The 20559-nt window shown below is 41.4% G+C and overlaps 1 protein-coding gene, 1 long non-coding RNA gene and 1 other non-coding gene across 6 annotated transcripts; 2 read left to right on the top strand and 1 right to left on the bottom strand.

The window, feature by feature from the left end:
• The first annotated feature begins 223 nt into the window (after positions 1–223).
• On the top strand, positions 224–295 carry trnaq-uug (transfer RNA glutamine (anticodon UUG)). Its single transcript has one exon. It is a non-coding gene; the product is annotated as a tRNA-Gln (tRNA).
• A 416-nt stretch (positions 296–711) lies between these two features.
• Positions 712–18613, bottom strand: LOC104949573 (tensin-like C1 domain-containing phosphatase). Of its 4 annotated transcripts, none has more exons than XM_010775951.1 (25): positions 18567–18613; positions 11932–11964; positions 11803–11852; positions 11499–11682; positions 11168–11218; positions 10930–11052; positions 10766–10830; positions 10048–10131; positions 9852–9964; positions 9645–9705; positions 9319–9394; positions 8724–8853; positions 7786–7851; positions 7578–7694; positions 6106–7497; positions 5578–5728; positions 4630–5486; positions 4315–4446; positions 3668–3760; positions 3390–3467; positions 3124–3216; positions 2843–3011; positions 2628–2696; positions 2278–2307; positions 712–2131 (listed from the first exon to the last, which is right to left on the bottom strand). In XM_010775951.1, exons 4-25 carry the CDS (start codon positions 11658–11660, stop codon positions 1987–1989), a joined length of 4257 nt encoding a protein of 1418 aa, XP_010774253.1. In that variant the 5' UTR covers positions 11661–11682; positions 11803–11852; positions 11932–11964; positions 18567–18613; the 3' UTR covers positions 712–1986. The 4 variants fall into 4 exon arrangements, with proteins under 4 accessions (XP_010774253.1, XP_010774255.1, XP_010774256.1 ...); XM_010775953.1 differs by having other exon boundaries at positions 3124–3201; positions 18567–18612; XM_010775954.1 differs by lacking the exon at positions 2278–2307.
• On the top strand, positions 11537–16779 carry LOC104949574 (uncharacterized). Its single transcript, XR_798817.1, has 3 exons — positions 11537–11615; positions 12201–12251; positions 16256–16779. It is a non-coding gene; the product is annotated as an uncharacterized lncRNA (long non-coding RNA).
• Positions 18614–20559: the final 1946 nt, after the last annotated feature.

Raw genomic sequence — 20559 nt, 5'->3', positions numbered from 1 at the left:
GTTGCTCCTGTCTCTCATCACACAGCGAGTTTCGCTAGCTTACCAGTTCGCTTGGTGAGCTTTCGTTAGCTAATGAGCAATACTAGACTACGGTGTATCTGGCAATCTGATTAGGGGTTGAACCGCATCGACAGTATACTGTTCGCGAAACGTATATTAGTGTTCCAGCGAACAAAATATACACAAATATAAAGAAAATTCTATATGGGATAATGGCGTGGCTGGTCCCATGGTGTAATGGTTAGCACTCTGGACTTTGAATCCAGCGATCCGAGTTCAAATCTCGGTGGGACCTCACCCTTTTCATCGAGTTACTGTCAAATGTTGTTAATGCTGCTTTTGATTTGTGCGGTTTAAAGGTGGTAGGTAAATGTAGACACTGAGAATACGTGGTGAAAAAAACTTGAACCAGACTCACCGCACTTTCCTAGTAACAACACCTATTCGAACAACCATTTTTTATTTATTTAAAAAAAAAATGCAACAGTCGAAAAAAATATTGCTAATAACACTATTCCTCGATTTTAAACACAAGCATAAATCCCGTTTACGGCATTAACATTCTTCACATTGATGTTGTATATTTTAGTATACATTTTTTAAATATGCACAGATTTGACATGTAGGCCTATTTGGTATGCAAACAAGTAAAACATCTTATAATATAATGGACATCACATGAAGCTTATAAATGATGAAGCATACACACTGTATTTGAAGGATTTTTATTACTTAAAATGTCCTGTGAACTATGACATACACCATTCTTCTCAGAGGCTTAGAATATATTACTTCTTTTACATAAAAATCCATTATTAAAAAATAATAACTGAGCTGGAGACATCATAATACCGCATCAGTTTATAGAAAACACACAAGTACCAAACAACAAAATGTATTAATAAAAAAACTGAATTTCAAAATGTCTTTACACAAAAATTAAGTCTTTGGCTTAAAGTGAAACTCCCTTGTAAGACATAACATACTTATTATGTCTTGCCTTGGGTTAAGGTTATTTAAATACGGCTGTGACTAATGTGATATGGAGGGAGTTTTCGGGTACCTGTTCTTTTTAAAATGACGTCCACAACACTGCAGATATTTTATATCATCTCAATGAGACTGTCCCTTTACTCTAACTACAAAGTAAGGCTATATTTTATTCCTAGCTCTAGAAATAATATTTCAATAATCCGGTCCACCACCTTTAAATTACATTCCTTCATTTAAAAACTGATTTAAGGCTGACCCCCCATTGACTTTCTTATGTAGCCATACACATGTTGTTCAGACATCTGTCTGTGTTTTAAATTGTAGGAAGGAAGTTAAGCATTATACATTTCTACATCTGTGGACAAAATACATTTTAATATTATAGTTGCATCAAGAACCCAATGTTGATTGTGACAAATATGTGTGTAAATTGACTTTAAATGTCTCCTCAGATAATGAATACACATTATATTCAATTACTTCCTTTACTCTTTTTTATACATTGCATAAGGACACACATTGCAATAGTGCCACTTTATACTTATAAACATGACTCATACATTTAAAAAACATGTTTATTTGAGCTATAAGTATAATGTAAAGACACTTTAACACAAATAACAGTGTAATACATGGATTGTCCCTTATGCAGCTTGTGAATTTTTTGTACATTATGTGAACTATTTGAAACAGATGGAAAGAAATAAAATGGATTTATTCACAGCAAAATAAAAATAAAACATTTGGCTAAAGTAAACAAAGCAAGCTCAATATTTGGTTTTGTTCACTAATCCTATTGAAGATTTTGCTCTGTAACCTGACATATAAAACAATACTTTACCTTACAGAGTGTTGATCTGTCAGAACTGGATTTTGTTTTTAAAACAGTCAGAGTACAGTTGTGCCAACAAATGTTGTCACAAACACACTTCATTCAAAATCTCATTCCCAAAATCCCCAATGGTCCGAAATGTTCAAATGTCGCCTGCTCTCTCATCTGCGTAGCTGAGGTCCCAGCATGACTTTGTTGATAAAGTTGACAATGGCCACTGCTGGCTGCTCTGGGTCCATCTCTGCAAACAGGTGACACACGTTCTCTGTGGCGCTGCCGGTCCGCCTCGCCACAAAGCCAAACATCCTGCACCAAAAATGAAGGCATTACATGTTACTGTTTGAAAAGGGCAAAAAAACACATCTGGTTGTGATTAGCTGCCATGCAAAAAGCACATTGCACCGGTGAGTAATATGTTTTGCCAAGAGAAGCACAGTGAAGCAAGCACTTACTTGCTTGACGTGCTATCAGAATTAGTCCACCTGAAGCACGGGCACACAAATAGAGACACAGAGACAAAACGTAGGAAAACATGAATATCAGACATTGAGACTGTTTAAAAAGACTATAGGCAGTGCACTTCATTCAACATTACAGTACATTCATTAATTCAAGTCCTCTCAAAGTGAAACATCAGACAAATAACAGAACACTTATATTTATAAAATATAAGTCAATACAGTGAGTATTTGTCCAGCAGCAGAAAAAAAACTGCCTTTTTTAGATAATCAGCCAAAATATACGAGCACATTCATTAAATCATACTGTCAAGGCCTGTTTCTCCAAAATCTCAGCGACTCACCTCTGGTCTTGGGGGTTGATACTGCTGAAAGTCACACTGTTGATCGGGTAATGTCTCCTGAAAAATAATCTTTGTACATACAAACAGTATTAATTTGTATTTGCAATCAGCTTTAAGTATCCAATCTGAGGTATACAAATCAAATGTACCTGTTACATCCATTGATTTGAAAATTTAATCGATGCTGCAAATAAGTAAATTGTTATAAGATATACCTTCTTTTGCTGTCGGTCAGAGTGATGCCCTGAGCAGACACTTTGAAGTGGACCACTGTTGCCACTGGACGTGGATTCAGGGCCAAAGTACACTTGGTAGCCTTTGAGATGGCCTCGGGGCCTGTCAACGACTCGGTTTCCACAGAGTTCAGGTACAGCACGTTGCAAGCTTGTTTATGAGAAAGAAGGGAAAATATAGTATGAGGGTTGAGCAGTCTCTGCTGGTCAAACGTGATAACTGCAACTATGTTGCTGCATGAACTACCAACAACATGTACTACCTGCTCCTTGCTTGAGGAGGTCAGCCGCTGTGCTGGTGTTTGTTGCGCTCTGCATCTCCTGAAGCTCCCCCACTAGATCTGAAACATCAAAGCCTGTATTTACAAAACAATGCCTTATAGATTATTGAGAGTCCAGTATATAGCTGTTTTAATCTTTCAAACCTTCAATTGTATTCTGATATTACATATTTCTTATATGAAAACAATTGATATTTAGTTTTCTGGATGAAGATCATGACATCTAAATGTTATTATTCTGAGTTTACCTTTTTCTGGGATGCGTAGGGCACAGGGCAGAGAGATGGGAGTTATTGAGTGCTGGTACACCAGGGCAGATAAACTTCCTGAATCAAAAACAGAGAGAGAAAATAGGTGACACAGATTATAATTATTACAGATAAGAAGGCATTAAAAGGAAGACAACAAGAAAGTAAATAACAACAAACGCCTTTAGGTTTACAGCTTAAAAACGATCCGTATCAGTATCTCGCACAAAACTAAATATGTGAAACGCATTGCGGCAGGTGTCTCCCACATAACTGACCGAAGTAGGACTCATTCTGACAGCCCTTGATCTTGACTCCCCGTGGCCCTGTCTCGATGAGGAAGTGTCTCACCAGCTGTTCCAGAGGGTTCCCTGGGAGAGAGGAGAGGAGGAAAAGTGGGCAGACTGTCATGCTGCAGAACATACGATATCAAGATGCTGATGCTTGTAGACATAGCAAAGCCATAATGTCACAGCATCACATCAGTGGGGAAAAAAAAATACAGGAATAACAATTAGCGCTTGATAACAATGGTTATTAATCATATATTCAAGTATACCATACTGGCATTAACTTATATACAGCGAGATGGTGTTAGGTGTCTGTTTTATTCAGATCTGGGGCTAGACTGAAATATAATGCTGTTTTATAGAATATTTCTTTAGAATAAATGTTATCTTATTTTTGTATTTGATTAATATGTGATGATTTCTGATTGTGAAGGTTACATTTCGAAATACATTCTATTGACTTTAACAGCATAGTATAGTATTAATTTAACTTTCTCTTTTGGACAGCAGTTATCTTGACTTGCCATAGTAAGAAAAGCACAATTGATGCTCATAACATGAATCAGTCTTTTGTATTCAAGTGTCAAATGTGAGACTTTGCAGTGTGACAGTGAGCAAGACCTATAGGATCATACCTTTGCAGCCAGTGATGTTAGCGTTAGGAGGAGGGGTGGCCACTTTGAGGGCCAGTCCGTACGCCCCCTGGAAGGAGTTACTGTCTCTGATGAGGAAGGTTCCTGGTCCCTTGTCCTTCAACACAGCTATGGCTACAGTAGAGAAGACACATTACAGTTTGGGTGTTAAAGTGTTAAATAACAGACGCAACATTTGGGTTTCATGTCCCGTGCTGCTTCTAGTATGAGGTATTTAATTGAATGACTACATCATTGATAGTCAAATAGGATAACATTGTTTGGTAATGATGATTTCGAACATAGCATCATCCTCACCTTGGTCTCTGGAGATGCCTGGCTTGTACCAGTACTTGGAGCTGTCCTGAACAAACTTAGCATTGACCTTTATTTCGGCCTCCTCCCTGAAGCTGTGTTGTGAAGACCCCCGTCTCTGCTCTCCCACAGAGGGGGAGAAGGTAACGTGGTGCGCGGGGGAAGGTGCTGAGGTCATCCGGAGTAGAGAGTTGTGTCCGTTAAGGGGTCCTTGTGGGGCAGAAAGCCGCTTCTTCTCGGGTAGCGGGGGCTGGATGGCGGGGATGGTGACTGCAGTGTACCCAGTGTATGGTACATGAGGGACGTTTAGTAATGGGTAGTAATATGGCGCTATGGGAAAGGTGGGTGTTTGGTATCCGTCGGGCACGGGTGATGGGGGTTTGGTGTCTGTTGAGCCGTCTCTCTCTGGAGTCAGCCTCTGTCCTACTGCGTCTGTAGATGGTGAAGAGCGCTGTGGGGAACAATAAAGGTCTGGGGAACCAATAGGAGAGTTAGGGGAAGTGTTGGAAGGGCTGGAGCTGAGGCTGGTAGAAAGGTTCATGGATACCCCTCTGCTGCCCTCAGAGGGGGTATCACTAGGAAGGGCAGAGCCATTTAGTTGGACTTGCACTGGAGTGATGTGGACGGTAGCGTAATTTGAAGTCTTTGATGTTAAGTTAGATCCGTCTGCACTTCCTGTGATCTGGGCGATGACCAGTTTACCATCAGAGCTCAAACTCTGCTCACTTGAGGCTTGTGTGGAGTTTATGGATATGTTAGAACTTTGGGTTTGGGTTTCACTTGTTACTGGTGTGGTGGTTGTGCTGGACTCCAGATGTGTCGAGGCTTTCTGGCTTTGAGGAGGGCTATCGGCAGTTACACTAAGAGAAAGACATAGTATAGTGAAACAAATTAATTATCTAGAAATCAGGATTAATGTCATTTTATTTTCAAAAGAAAAGTTTCTCCCACCTGTCCTCTGTGTGTGTGGGGCTGCTGCTACCAATGATTGTGTAGTCATTATCAGAGTCCAGTCCAGGAGTGCTCGATTGTCCATTAGAGTCTGATTTATCCTCTGAACCCTGGGATATTTCATCTTCCACGTTAGCCTTTGCCTGTTCCACTTCAAGAAGCAAGATACAAAAAGATCAGATGATGGTATAACAAGAAATACAAAAATAAATAATATTTTAAACATTTAAAGTGAAAATCCCCATTGTATATATCAAACCAGAGTCCTGATTGGGTCTTATTTGCAAACCAGCACCCACCAGCACCCGCAAACTCAGTACCAGAATTGACCCTTTAATATAAATCCTGCAACATGACTAATCAAACACACAGGCTGCTATATAGTCACTCACTTTAAAGTGCTCTTTTTTTTACATGTTTTAAGCTAAATATATAATTTTTGTCATCTGCGCCTACATTTAGGAATCTTTTACCTTGAGCTGGTACCCATTATTTTAATTTTTTAACCCGTTACCCCTATCAAGTCACCTTTGGGTTTCTCAGCGTGCTGCTGGTCTCTAAAGGGGGTCTCGGGCAGCCTGCCCCTCCCAGGAGAGGGGCTACTGGTAGGCAGAGTTGAGGCTGATCCAGAGTGATACCCTGAGACGTAACCCCGGCTCTCATGGCTCTCGGCTGGAGACGACTGATAAGGAGAGCATGGACATGAGTGGCGGGGCTGTGGAGGAGTGTGATACCCACTGCTGGCTCCATCCCGCACATCCATCAGAGACTGGGGGCTGGGGTAGCCTTGATGAGGTCCAATGACATATCTATGATCCGGGTTTGGATTCTGATCCAAGGTGGAGTGGCAGACGCGAAATGCGGGCATGGCTGGCTTGCACTGCCAGAACTCTGCCTCTCTCGCCACCTCCCATGGATTTTCACTTTCCCATAGTGGAGGCGCCTCCCTTGTGCGTTGCACTCCTTGGGACCAGTGTGGGTTTTCTGATTGGCCGGGGTGCAAAGGGTGGAACGCTCTAACTGATTGGTGCTCTCGTCTGTTGCAGCAGTCCCGACAAGCGCAACCAGAGGACGACGTTGGAGAGCCAAAGAACATTTCCCTGTAAGGGCTGGAGGGAAGTGATGGATGGGAGTGATGAGAGGAGGGGTTGTGGCCGGAATAATGGAGCAGGTGACACTCCTCCCCAGTGCAAAGTCTGTTTAAGGCTGGGAGGGTGTGGCTGTGTGGGTGGGTGTGTTCAGGGCTCGTATAAGGGTAGCAAGGCCTGTGCAGACAGGGCAGGGGAGGGGCTGGGGTTGGACGTTCCCATGGTAACTCTGGTAAAGGATGCCCACTATGTCGATGGCATAGTTCCATATGAGTTGAATGAGGAGGTGGGGACACAGATTTGGTTGGTAAGGCCGGCAGAGTTTGGCTTTTCGGGTTCTTTTTAACGCTGTTGCAATGGCCGTGACAATGACCTTCAGAATGGCATGGCTCCCGTTCCCTCTCCCATCTGCCATCGACACACTTTGTAGTCGAACGTCCACAACTCGAGATCTCTCGCCTCAAACCTCCAAGATTTGATGGGTCTCCATCATCTAAAATCGCAGTCTCTCTATCCTTCTCTTTCCCTTTTCTTTTCTCTTTTGTGCCACCGTCCCCATCTCCTCTCCTCAAGGGACAGTCTGGGTTTTCTCTTGATGAGCGGATTATGGGTGGAGATGCGTCTTCCAGGTGATCAGAGGGAACTGACGAGCAGCTGGAGTCAGAGGTGTGGGTGAGAGGCTGGGTGTGGCTGGGAGTTGGAGGCTTAACTGTTGGGCTGCTGGTGAGGCATCCGTTGGGTGACGCTGTTGAGGCCGTCAAGCCCGGCCCACGACGTTTCCTCACCTGGGCGTACAGACTGCCGTCCAGAGGACCCCTCGTATGAGGAATATCTGCAAAAAACAAGAAGAGATTAATGTTTTATTCTTGTAACGTGGATACACTTAAACTTGTGTGTGCGCATGTTTCTTACTTTCAATGCTGTCTTGGTGGTGCAGGTTGAAGTTCTCATAAGAATCCCATCTCACCACAGGGTCCGACGTGTTGATGTCCACTTTGATGGAGGCGTCATTCTTGCAGTATTCTCGACCTTGGAAACCGGACATTTTGATTAAAAGTTTATGATAATATACAAAAATAGAAACAGAGGCAGTGGCACACAGACAGTTGAAAAGAATTACCTTTCATTTTTTCAGGCCCGTTGGAGAAGATAAACTCGACTGTAGCATCTGGAGGGAACCTGTCATCTACAGAAAGAAGAACATAAAGGCAATGCCTAACATATCCAGATGCTGATAGAAACAAGAAAGGGCATTCTGTGAAGTGGAAACAAATAAAGAGACTTGCTTTCACTCATCATAATGGAAACAGAGACATTCAAAGAGTTTCTTTTTAGCTTCATGCATGAGTGTGTGTAATGTTATCTGTACATTGCATGCATACGTCAGCATGTAGCACTAAGGGCAACTGCCATGAGACTGCTGCTTACTGAGCCATGTACAAGCATTTCCCCTTCATCTCAACTGACACTGTCATTTGATATTTGTCTCAGAATACACACATCCCCACAATGGGCTGCCGCTCTATAATAAGTGGCTCTTGAATTATACAGCCGTGTGAACCATTTCAAGGAAGCAATAGAAATATACGGGAGTTTTCCATTTGATCAGCACTATTTTTGCAATCTATTCAATATATATTCAATATATACGATATGTCCATTTTAGTGTAGTAAAGCAGTAGTCTAAGCACTTCTCAAGGCACGTAAGTTTATTTAGTAAGCACATTTTAATACAAGGCGATTTCATAGAAACACGCGGCAGAAATTGCTTCACTTAAATGAAAACGCCAAGGATAAATAAAAAACAAAAAAACATCATTGCTTTAAAACAAAGGCTGTATTATTACACCATTTTACAAGTCAGATTAAAGCATAAATCTTAAATATCCTGTAAGAAATACTGAGCGAGGTAGTGAGTTCCACGGTTTAGGAGCATAATAAGAGCAGACCTTCTCACTGGTAATTTTACGGGACACAAAAGGAACATTTTAAAGGAAAACAGTGGAAGACTTTAGTTTTTCGACTGTAACATAAATAAAACAAAATATGCTTTTTTACCTATGCAGGCCATATCCAGTTCAGTCTTGCCAAACCACAGCTGGGCTCCGTGGACAGTGCAGGTGTGGAACTGGACCCTGAACACCACCTCCCTCTCTGCTGCTCGACTCCGCCTGTGGTAGCACTTCACCTGCAGAAAGATGGAGGTAAGACACCGATTCGGCTATTTGACATGGACTTGGATATATGTAGATACAATCAATAAATACATTTTCTATTTGCTTCATGAAAGTGTTCTTTTAAGTCGGATCATATGTCTTTGGTGCGTGTTGCTGCCGTGTCAATTGATTACCGTCCGAGACAAATAAAGTGCTTGGATGTCTCCCTAGAGTGCTAAGGGCTCTGAAAGGTTTTTACCCTCGCAAAGACATGCACGACAACTTAAGAAAACAATTGAGCATGCATTTTTACGGTCTGCAGAGGATTTAAATGTATTATAATAACAACAATCTATTGGGAATCTAATCAGGAACTTTTGAAAGGAAAAGTTACATCACAGTCAGGAAAGATTTAGTTTCTTTTTTGTATAAACAATTGAAGGATTGAAGTGAAGTCCGATGTGTTGGTAGGATTCAAATGAAAGTCTCATTCTCACCATAATATCCCCCTTTAATAAAAGTGCTGGCTCCATAGTCACACACAGCTTCCTTGCCCTGGAGCTCTGGGGATCACTTAATACACACACACATACACAGAGTAAAACAACGGCCACAGCAGCTCAAAACACACATTTAACCAGTCAAAACATGTGTCTGCTGGGTTAAACAGTGGTAAACACATTAACCTCAACGTAAGCACAGAGCAGCCTACACCTAAACACAGACAGCCGCCTGTATAGACAACATGTGTCAGTTGGACAGGAGAAGGAAAAGACTCTGCCTCAGGGGAGGTGAGCTGAAAACAAAGTGGACATGTACTTACTAGACGCCTGAAGTGTAGACGAGTTGTAGAGATTGGTAGATTTTCAGGAATGGATAGAAACCTGCAGATACAGAAAGAAGATGAGGAGAAAAACTGTTAAGTTTGCAGAAAACGTTTCATATGTGTTACGCTCGAACAATGTAAAACACTTTCTGTTGACTTTTCAAAGCTATGATTTAATACAACATCACTTTCTATAAAACTGACCTCCTCCCGTCTGAAAGTTTGGTAGTGATGGAATGAGGATCTGTTGGAGGAACAGAGGACTGCTGTTCATTTTGATGGTACCTGACAGCAAACCGCCAAAGTAGAAGATGTACCTGAAGGAGAGAGGTGAGGAAATGCAGTCACTGAGGCAAATGACAGCTGCAACAAGTGATATGTGGCAGAGGAGGAAACTCACCTGTTCTGAGAGGGCTGGAGGGAAGAGGAGACTTTGTCCTCACAAAACTTCCTCATTGCTAGAGTGGTGAGAGCCTGGTCCGCTCTGTGGAGGGATATTAATACTTTAGTACAGATTATAGTTGTAGTGAGGTGAAGATTAGAGTAAATCTAGGCTGATGTTGGTAATTTTGCAATCAGTTTAATCTATTTAAAATAGTCCTGGACATTTATTCTTCTTCTGATCAGATTTTACCAACAACAATTAAGATGTGAAAACACAAAGGAGATATATCTCAGCTACAATGATGAAGCAATTGATCAATACAAAAATCTATTGTTAATAATAAGTAATTGTTTACAGTTTTGGACAGTTTTTTGGACAAAACTAGCTATTTAAGTACGTCGATTTAGGCTCCAGACATTATACAGACTATCAAAAATAATGAGTTGCTTCCCTGCAGTGATTAAATTAACTAAACTATGACTGTAGATGATCAAAAGAGTGTTGGCCTCGATGACAACAAAATGTAACTATGAATAAAGACATGTAGTTGTATGTTTGACTTGATCACAGCACACAATATATTAATAAGGCAAGGTATGTTGGCAATTTTAGAGGCAGGTATCACATTTTTCCTTGATTGTTTAATGGCAGGTGTAAATTGAAAACATATAATTAAATTGTACACAAGCTGGTATAACAAGTGCCTTGTTAGATGTATAATGATGCAGCTTACCCCGCTGATATCTTGCTGTAGTGCATGTAGGCTGCCACGATGACCCCAGTCTTCCCTTTGTTTCCCTGTCAGAACACAGATCAAAGTGACGATGAAATATCTTTCGTCACAGTTTTACATTTTTCACAGCCAAGCGAGCAGATGTGGATTCAGGTGGTGCTGACCTTGCAGTGAAGGACCACCACGTTGTTGGGGTCAGAGGTCAGCCAGGTCTCCATGGCTTTACAAACAGCACAAATCCTGTCCAGGGGTGGGGCATGAACATCAGGCCAGCCGTAGTCCTGCACCTGAAGCGCAAAGGAGGAAAGATGTTTTTAATTATGTTTGGTTCAAAAGAGTCAGACCCTGTCCGTTAACTCAAAACATAGAAAGATATTACGATGGTGATCTGTATACTTTTACCTTTGGGTTAAGTCTGGTGATGTCATGTCTCTTCTCTGATAAATTCAGTAGCTGGAAAAGGCACATAAAAAGATATCAGAAATCTATTTTTACATATCAAAAGAAAATGAAAAAAATAATACATTTGAAGAAAGGAGGGAAAGGAAGGATGGTGATTATACCACCCTGTCAGACCTAAAATAACCATCCTGGAAAGTGACACAACAATGCACTAAATAAAACGTGTTTATTTATTTGAATACAACCTAATTAACAGCCTCAGAGATAATTATATTTTCCTTTACAATGATGTGAAGTTTTGATTCCTCATGTGTGCAGTGTTATGACTAACCAAGAACTTGTCTTGGTGCTTGGATTTCAGCATGGAGGCAACTTCCTGTAGGTTTCTGCGGTACCGCTGCTCCTCCAGCTCCGGCAGGAAGAAGACAGAGATGATCCTCTCCGTGATGTATGTGAGGTCAAAGTCATAGTGGTGTTCCATCACATGCTCCATAACTTGTTCCAAACTCTTACTCCTGGAAATTGTGAGAGTTTATTGTTTCAGTGCAGAAAATACAGCCATGAGAGCGGTCTTATTTAATGAGCATTTTATTTCTGTGTATCTATTTTCATGTGTGACTCAGACTATCCTGTACCTCGGTAGTGAGCCTCTCTTCTTTAGTGATGTAGATTTAGTGGAGCCGTACTGTAAAAACAAGAAAAGAGTAACTCTACTGCCGTTCATTGTGTGATGACATCATATAAACGTACATGTAAACGCTTACCAAGTCTGGTGTTGAGATGCAGGTGGGAGTCACCTGAAAGGAAATGAGCACAAGGTTAGTTTTTGCAGCAGTACCACATGTGAACACACACGCACACACTGGGAATGAACCAAACACATGCCAAGTCATGTGTTTGGTTTAACACTCTTGGTCCTGCTACAGCAGCGCTGATGAAGGGATGGAAGGGAGGAGGAGAAGGAGGAAGAGGAAGAGCTGACAGAGGAGGATGGTAAGATTCATTCTCACTTTCCTTCTGTCATCTGCTGCAGCTCGTTTGAAGAAGTGGCTGTCAGCACAGATCCTGCTGTTCCACATGATGGGTTAGTGACGCGTGATGTCAGACCCGCACACGCACACGCACGCATGCACGCACGCACGCACGCACGCACGCACACACACACACACACACGCACACGCACACGCACGCACGCACACACACACACACACATATACACACTTTGACACTTATACTTATAAAGTCAAAACAAGTGCCAGCAGAAATGTAAAGAACTTAAGGATATTGCAGTTCTTTGTATAAGTCATGTGCAAACTGACTATGTTTATTGTGCTGAATATAATACAAATTATTGAGAATGATTTTGTGTTCTTTTTGCATCGTAAAGAAGGAATGGAGTGAGAGGGATTAAGCTTTACATGTGGCGTGCAGTCCTTGTAGTCCGCTGGTGAGCCAACAGTTAATTTGCCAAAACCACAAACACGCATATACACAGAGAGAAAGAGGAAGAGGGGGGAGCTGAGGTCATTTCAAAAGGCTACAGCCACTTCTTCAGGATTGTTTATCATGAGGACAGCAGTTGACCCTGAAGTAACATGCTAGTAGAAACTGGTGTGTCAGTGCATGTGCTACTTTTCCGACTCATTTGATAAAGTCATTTTCCATCCAATCACATCAAATGATTAAAAACAACAATGAATGGAACATACGGAAAATAAAGTAAATGAGCTGAGAGGCAGAACAAACGTACCACACAACTACAGGCTCTGAATGTAAACCTTAAGAGGTGAGACCCTGTCAACTTTTGACCTCTGAACTGCTCCGTGAGATTGATTGACAGCTGAGCCGCCCCTCTGTGGCCAGTGATGACAGATGTCGGGCAACAGGTTACAAAGTCAAATGCCTGCAATCATAATGATCTACAACTCTGGAAAACAACAGTATATATATATATATATATATATATATATATATATATACTGCCTACAAATATACACTCAATATTTGTAGGCAGTACAGTTGAGGAAGGATCAATATTGGATTATATTTCAATACTACATTTTAAATGTACGTTTCTTTTAGATCAATGTTGTAACTTCCAGGTAGATGTTAGTTTAAGGACTTTTCTGTAAACCCTTCCTGCTCTCACTTTGACAAAAATAAAGGCACATAATGATCACTGGGAGTGATTGTCAACTGAGCTCCAGATACATTTTATTGAAAGGGAAATTAGATTTCAGTTCCTGAGGGATAAGGTTAATTTGTTTTTGTCTTTTTACAATACATCAGAATATCTGCATGTCTTGTAGTCATATAGTGTCGGAAACACAAACATGACACATAATAGAAACTGAGCGAACCATGAAATGAGAAAATGGCTGTATCTCAGAATAGAGCACATTCAAGTACTTGGTATATTTGTATTCACAAGTACCAAGTTAAATGTCAAAGATAGGCCTGCGTATGTAGTTTCAAAAATGTTTTCCTATCAAATATATTGAGGACATTTTATTGTAAATAGATTTAAAGATCACAATGTCTGTGTATTTTTCCTTAACATCCTAAATAAAGTCGGAGACTAATGTCTGTCTTGAAGGTTCAACTTTAACACTGGAAACCCATTTGATTTGCTACTAATATCCTAAATCTTGCAGAACAGAGGGAGTGCGGATGGAAATTAGCTAAAAGCTAAATCTGGCACTGTCACGCTCGATACATTTTAATGTTTTAAGTGTTCATTACTGACATTGTCCCAGCCAAATAAACGATTAAATAAAAAAAAAATAGCAACTAATGCGCTGCTTTCTCTAGAGTAATATAACTAATCATGTATCTTTAGTTCATTTCAATTTATTGTAATGTTCTATATTTCCAAGATGGGAACAATGGCACCTTGGAACATAGAAGATGGGTTTTCAATGACATGACATAAACCCAAATGACAGCTTTCTTACTTAATGGCACTCACACAGACAGGAGATGGCAAACAACATTACAGAGGGGGCACAGAGAAATACTGACAGAGACATTAGGAGAGCGTGATGGGGAAGAGGGAAACATAAACAGACATGTGATCCAGAGAGGAATGAGTCAAATGAGGAGTGAAGGGGAAAAGGGCATGCTGTAATTGGTTACTGCGTGGTAGGGAACATTCAACAAAATGTGCGACTGCTGAACTGACAAGATGATGCCAGTACGTGATTATCTTTGTGCAGGTCTCTTTCCCACTGACAGACGATGTAGTTAATTCATATTTGTTTAAATCAATGAGTTTTTATAGTTGATCAGTTATTTACACAATCCACCACAGCATAATAATAATCTGTACGTTCCAGTAATGCACAGCGATAGTTCACAAACACGTTATAAAACCTACAGTAGGAAATGAAAGAACACGGAGATTCAGCCATAGGGGAGAACTCTTCTCTTAATAGGCTTAATAATGGTAGTTAAGTGGATAAAGTGGTCGGCTGCAGGAAGGAACAGAAGGAAACAGACACAATGTGCCCATGTGTAAATAGTAATACACACACATACAAACATGCACACAGAAAAAGACCAGGAATGAACTGACATTCAGCATAAAGAGAGAGGAGGAAGACACCGGAGTCAACAGGAAGCAATTTGCAACAGGATGTCAGTGGAGATTGACCTAGGTTCACACACGCACAGATAAACACACACACACAAACACATACAGTGTTTACATGTGTCTGCGGTGGCTCTGCCAGCCTCAGGGTCTTCATTAATGCATGTGGACTGTACGCTGGAACCACTGTGAGCCAAGCCATCTGGTTCAGTTTGTCCTGCTCATCAGCAGCATTTACTGAGGTGCCAATGACAGCACTCCATCCCGTCCTCAGAGACTCCCTCACTGACTGTTTAGTGGTTTCAGATTGCCTTATTCATCAAGTAACACTTTTTTTCTTTTTGTGTTTAAGAAAAAATAACAAACCTGCCAGAGGTGGGATGGATATAAAGCCACTGCCGGCAGCCAGAGTCTTAGATTAGCATTTCTTTTTTAATAATGTATTATCTATTTACTGTACAGAGGTATATACAGATAATGTTTGAATCTCTTTAACCATAATTATAAAGTGCTATAAGTCTATTCTAATACACTCCATGTATGTTTTATACATTTTAGACACAGGAGTTAAAGTAAAGCACCTCTAAAGTCATTTGTTAAACATTTTAGCTTTTAGAGATTCTGGTAGATACATTTGGTCAGAGCCAGGCAAGTAGTTTTGCCCTTTTCCAGTACTCCTGTTAGGCTAAGCTAAGCTAACTACTAACCAGCTCAAGCTTCATATTGAACCGAGAGAGATGAGAGTGTTATCGATTCCCTCAACCAACTCCGGGAACAAAAGCAAACACGTGCATTTCCACAAACGTCTAACTATTGTTAGGGCATTATCTCAGGCTTTGGAATGTTTTTCATTACATGGATTTACAACCTTTATTTCATCAACTACAATTTAGATTGCTCGACTGAACAGCTTTAATCTTAAGAATGTAACAGCGGGTCATGGTGAGAAGTTTCCTGGCTGCTTCAGAACAGAGTGACTTCTTTATAAGTTGTCACTGCCCCATCTTGAATCCCCAATCCTGTTCCATGGAGAGGAAATCCAACAAATCTGTCGAAGCAGCTGAGTCAGTTTACGGGGAATACATGTGAGTGTTTGAGACTGGGGTGTTGGTCTGTCGTCAAGGAGGAGCAAGTTTCACTCTGACAGTCGACTCAGAGCTGACACACACTCAGGAGAGGGAGAAGTGAGTAAGACTTCCCGTTTGAAAGTGGAAAAGAAAAAATACCCATGGCTTATTAAAAGCTAAATAAAAGTGAGGGTTTTAGTTTTTTTCCCACTGACTCTTACTGTTTCACCCAGGGTACCAGAGGACACATTTAGGAGTGGCTGTGATTTAGGAGGCTTCACATGAAAGTATGGCATCCCCTCTCCTTTTTCTCTCATTATCGCTCTGCCTTTCTTCTGTTTTCTCTCTTTGATCTCTCATTTCTGCATTCTGTCACTCCCTTCTGGTTAACCCCTCTCCTGCTAACCCACACTGTCCTCTCTCTTCTTCCAGATGACCACAATCGTCCCTACCGTGAGATACAAGTATGTGCTCCCCCTGAATGAACAACATCAGATGACACCTCGATGAGCATCACGCATACCCAGGGCAGGTCACTATGTCATAAAGAATAGATGAGGGAAACACGAAGAAGCCAGATTGAGGGTTCAGAGCAGAAATGGGCCAGGGAGTGGAGATGTGGATAGAGATACGAGAGTGAGGAGAAGGCATCGGGAAGAGAGGAAGGATGAATGAGGAGGAGGAGAGACAAACAGAAATCAAGAGTGAGTCCTGGATGGGAAGAGAGATGTCAACAGCTGAACACGCTGACCACTGACACACAGCAGAGAGATTTCACTGAGCTATTTTGATAGAGCTACTTATTTTAGACTGTATGTCGCTCAGAACACTTTCATTTTGTCTATTTCTCCATCAGTGATCTCACAAATTCACTTGCAGGCGCAGCAGCAGCAGTGACATTTTGAAGAAATCTGCCAATGGATCTTCAAAATCTTGCCACTTTGCAATAATTGAAGAATAACACACTTTTATTAAAGTATACTGTCTTCATCCAGTAAAGCACCCTAAACTGTATTGTTTACTTTTAAGACACATCTCAAACATGTGTATATTTGTATATTGTTATCTGTAATTTAGCATTTTTTTACCTGCCCATAATCTATAGCTGTACTTTTATACTGACATTTGACACATAACTTTAAAAAGAGATGCATTATGAATTATGCTCAATCAAACTGCATTGTTTTTAAAACACGTCAAAACTAGAGGCATAGGAGCTGTATCGTTCCTGAAATAATTAACAAGGCTTGCTGTGTATGTATCTCTTTGCTTAACCTCTCAGGAAATGAGAAGCAATGAGTAAATGTAAACATTGAGCTTGCATCCGTGTGTGTGTGTGTGTGTGTATGGGTGTGTGTGTGTTTCCCTAATTATTGATAAGAAGAGTGATGCAGTCAAATTAAATCATCCACGATAAATATTTGTCCACAGTGCACCATGCGGGTGAAAATTATAAAGCGAACACGATGTGACCAGCTTAATGAAGTTACACAGATGTTGTGACCACCTGGCAGGATTTTCTATCCACAACATCCACTTCAACCACCATCCTACTGAGTTATCCATCTCTATCGACTTAAAGCTGTTTCTAACTCCCTGTTGATGTGCCACGACACGTGGAGCTACTGCAGGACAGCATGTCCCCCCGGTCTCCCGTGGTGAGAGAAGAACCGAACAGAAGAGATTTGTTCCATGCTGCTCAAGATACCTCATAGACGAGAAGCCAGAGAAATTCCCAACATCAAGAGCTAGACCGATCAACGATATAAGCATACTGCAGATATCTCACTATTAACATAAATGATGTCCGATAAGTATCAAGAAATCCCTATAAGAGATTTTCAGGATCTGTTTCAGCTTGCAGATTACACAAGCATATATTCCATAAAGCAGCAAAATTGCTATATCAATTTATAAATCAGCATGACACATTAGCAGAACAGCTGGTGTGTGTGAGCAGACACTGCAGCCGTCTGTATTTCACTACACAACATTAGGATCCATCACATCAGATGATGTTAGGACAGCTGACTGTGTCTGGGATACAAACATTTGTCCCTGTTAGGTGCCCTTTGGTCATAGAGGATTGTCCGTACACAATTAACCAGAGACAGTGTTGAAGTGGATAGATACTGTAGATAGGGAAATTGCATTCTTACAGTATACAAGTTACACAGAGAAGATAGTTTAGTGTTAATACAGTTAAAAGTAAGAACAAGTTCTTCATACAGATAAATGCCTGCTGGTATCCAGGCACTTGCAACTGCACACAGACGCAAACACACATCAGTTTGCTTCAGCTTCAGCAGTTTTACAAAATGTTACGTCTACAGGCCTATATCAAAAGGCTTTAGGTACAGTTTCCGTATTTAACTAACCTGCATATAAACTGAACCATCTCATTAAAAAGTAAATATTCAGTCACTAGCATTACAAATTAAAATATGTGTATTCTTTAGTAGGTCACAGCAGGAGTCTCTGCTTCATCTTCTGCACTTGCCTTAATCACAGTAAATGAAATCCTCTTTCTGGGCAAAGCGAGAGCTCTCCGGCTACAGCTTTAATTAAATAATATGCACACTCACATGCCGCATTATCAGAGCAAACTCTGTAAAAAAGGATGTTAGACTGCAACTCAGTAGCAAAGGAAAAACACACAGAGTACATGAAAGTCTAAACTGACGTGCTGAATACATATATATGAATAAGCAAAACTCAAATCAGACACAGAGCATGTTTTTACCTCTCAACAAGCAGCTTCAGTCTCTCCCTCTGCCTCTGAGCAGTCCTGTCTTTAGAGTGGGATACACCACCTCCCTCTCTCCCTCTCATACAAGCTCTCTGCTCACTCTTCTCTCACCAGCTCGCTTTGCCTCCCTCCCTCTCTCACGATAACACACACTTCCTCTGTGCCAGCAGCATATACAACATAGCCTTTCCCTCTCTCTCTGCTTGTGTCACACGCACAGAGGTCGGGAAGCACGTCGACTGTGCAAGTGCTTTCCCCTTGCATGTGCTCTCTCACACACACACACACACACACACACACACACACACACACACACACACACACACACACACACACACACACACACACACACACACACACACACACACACACAAACACACACACATCATAATACACCACATGCAGACGCTGTGCAGCAGTGGGCTGCTGTCCAGTGACCTCTCCAGTGGCCTGAGGCTGAGAGAGAGATGACAAGTGGCAGCAGGACAAAGAGGCAGAGTTGCATGCGCTGGCTGAAGGATGCAAAAAAAAGAAGAAATAGTAGTGACTGTTATGGAGATGGTACTTGGTTAGCATAACAGACAGATGAAAGCATTTCAAACTGCAAAAAATGGCACAGAGAAGGCGGGAGAAGTGTGACTATAAAACATCATAAAAGTAACAAAGAATGAAGGTAAAAAAAGAAAGAAGATGATGACAGACAGAAGCAAGAGATGAAGGAAGTATAAATAAAATATGTTGACATATGAGCAGCACGTAGGAGCATACAGTGAAGGCATCGCGTGACATGAAGCAGACAGCAATTTGCAGCCTTGACCTAATGTTTCCCTTTATTTATGAATACCCTCAAATGGGACTGATAACACACACACACAGTCTGCCTCCCCAGCTGCCTTTCACTTATTTGCGTCCCCCCCCCCCTGCATGATCACTCACTGGGGCAGGCATCTACGGCACTCTTGTTATTTTCTATATTTAACCTCGAAGCCTCAGATTGATCATCATCCCGTGTGACGATGACCACTCTCGTCCACGGCGCCTGCCTCTGTTGCAGCCACCAAGAGTTGTTTTCGGCTATTGCCGTAGTGACCAGGGAGACGAGTAAGACCAAAATAATAATCCTCTTTTAATACATGCTGCTAAGGCACAACAGCTGGTAGAGTCCAGTTGTAGACAGGGTGTGTGTGGAGAAGGAGGACTTTTCCCCCCCATGTTATAAATCCTGCAGGCCTTGAGCTGACCTGAAGATCTGAGAATTAAAGCCAATGTGCTTTGGGCTGGGGGTTTTTTCTGTGTGTTTTTGCTGTTGGACAGTAAGGCAGAACAGCAATGTTACAGCAAGGTCGTGAGTCTACTCAGTGGTGTGTGACACTGAGCTGCTGTGAGCGCAGTCACAGAAGATCTGCAAGAGAGAACTTCTCTCTTGCATAAAATTCATCTTTTGATGAAGTATTTCTCTCAAAAGCAACAAAGATTACTCAAACATTAACTATTAAAGTCACTGTCTTTGGGGAAAATGTTGTACCCACCTGCTCTATGAGGAATGTTTCCTTGTGCCATTGTTTAGAGGTGGGGTATGCAAGTTTGAGAAACCGGCTCGAGATACACTTTTTGTTATATTCCATGGAATGCTCTTAACATCCCGATAGCAATGAATATCTGAAGTGCTTTGACAAAAAATCCATAAAAAAATGTCATCTGTGGAAGCAGTACTGTAAAAAGCACGACGAATCATTTGAGCCGGTCCGGCTAAAATAACTGGATGGCCTACCTGCCTGTCAGCCTTCCATCTGTGAACAAACTTATCTCGTGCCCTCATTGGTCATGTGTGCGTTCGTGTGTGTTGGAGGAGGGGCTCTGTAAGGAAGAGGCAGATTTTTTCCGGCTGTGTATTTTCAAATTCTAGCGCACTCGAGCTGGTTTATCCAAAATTACCTACCCCACCTTTAACGACACACACAAAAAGTGACAACATATATTTCTCTTT

The sequence above is a fragment of the Notothenia coriiceps genome, unplaced genomic scaffold, assembly GCF_000735185.1.
Source record: "Notothenia coriiceps isolate Sejong01 unplaced genomic scaffold, NC01 NC01_scaffold00016526, whole genome shotgun sequence".
NCBI classification, from domain to species: domain Eukaryota; kingdom Metazoa; phylum Chordata; class Actinopteri; order Perciformes; family Nototheniidae; genus Notothenia; species Notothenia coriiceps.
The sequence above is the reverse complement of the archived record's forward strand: the minus strand, read 5'-3'. Positions and strand labels throughout refer to the sequence as shown.

Coding starts and splice junctions, on each gene's coding strand:
- LOC104949573 (XM_010775951.1), bottom strand. CDS start 11,660: ATGGAGCATGTGATGGAACACCACTATGACTTTGACCTCACATACATC. Junction 5,487..5,577: donor CCCACACACACAGAGGACAG/GTGGGAGAAACT, acceptor TCTTTCTCTTAG/TGTAACTGCCGATAGCCCTC. Junction 3,761..4,314: donor TAACATCACTGGCTGCAAAG/GTATGATCCTAT, acceptor CCTCTCTCCCAG/GGAACCCTCTGGAACAGCTG.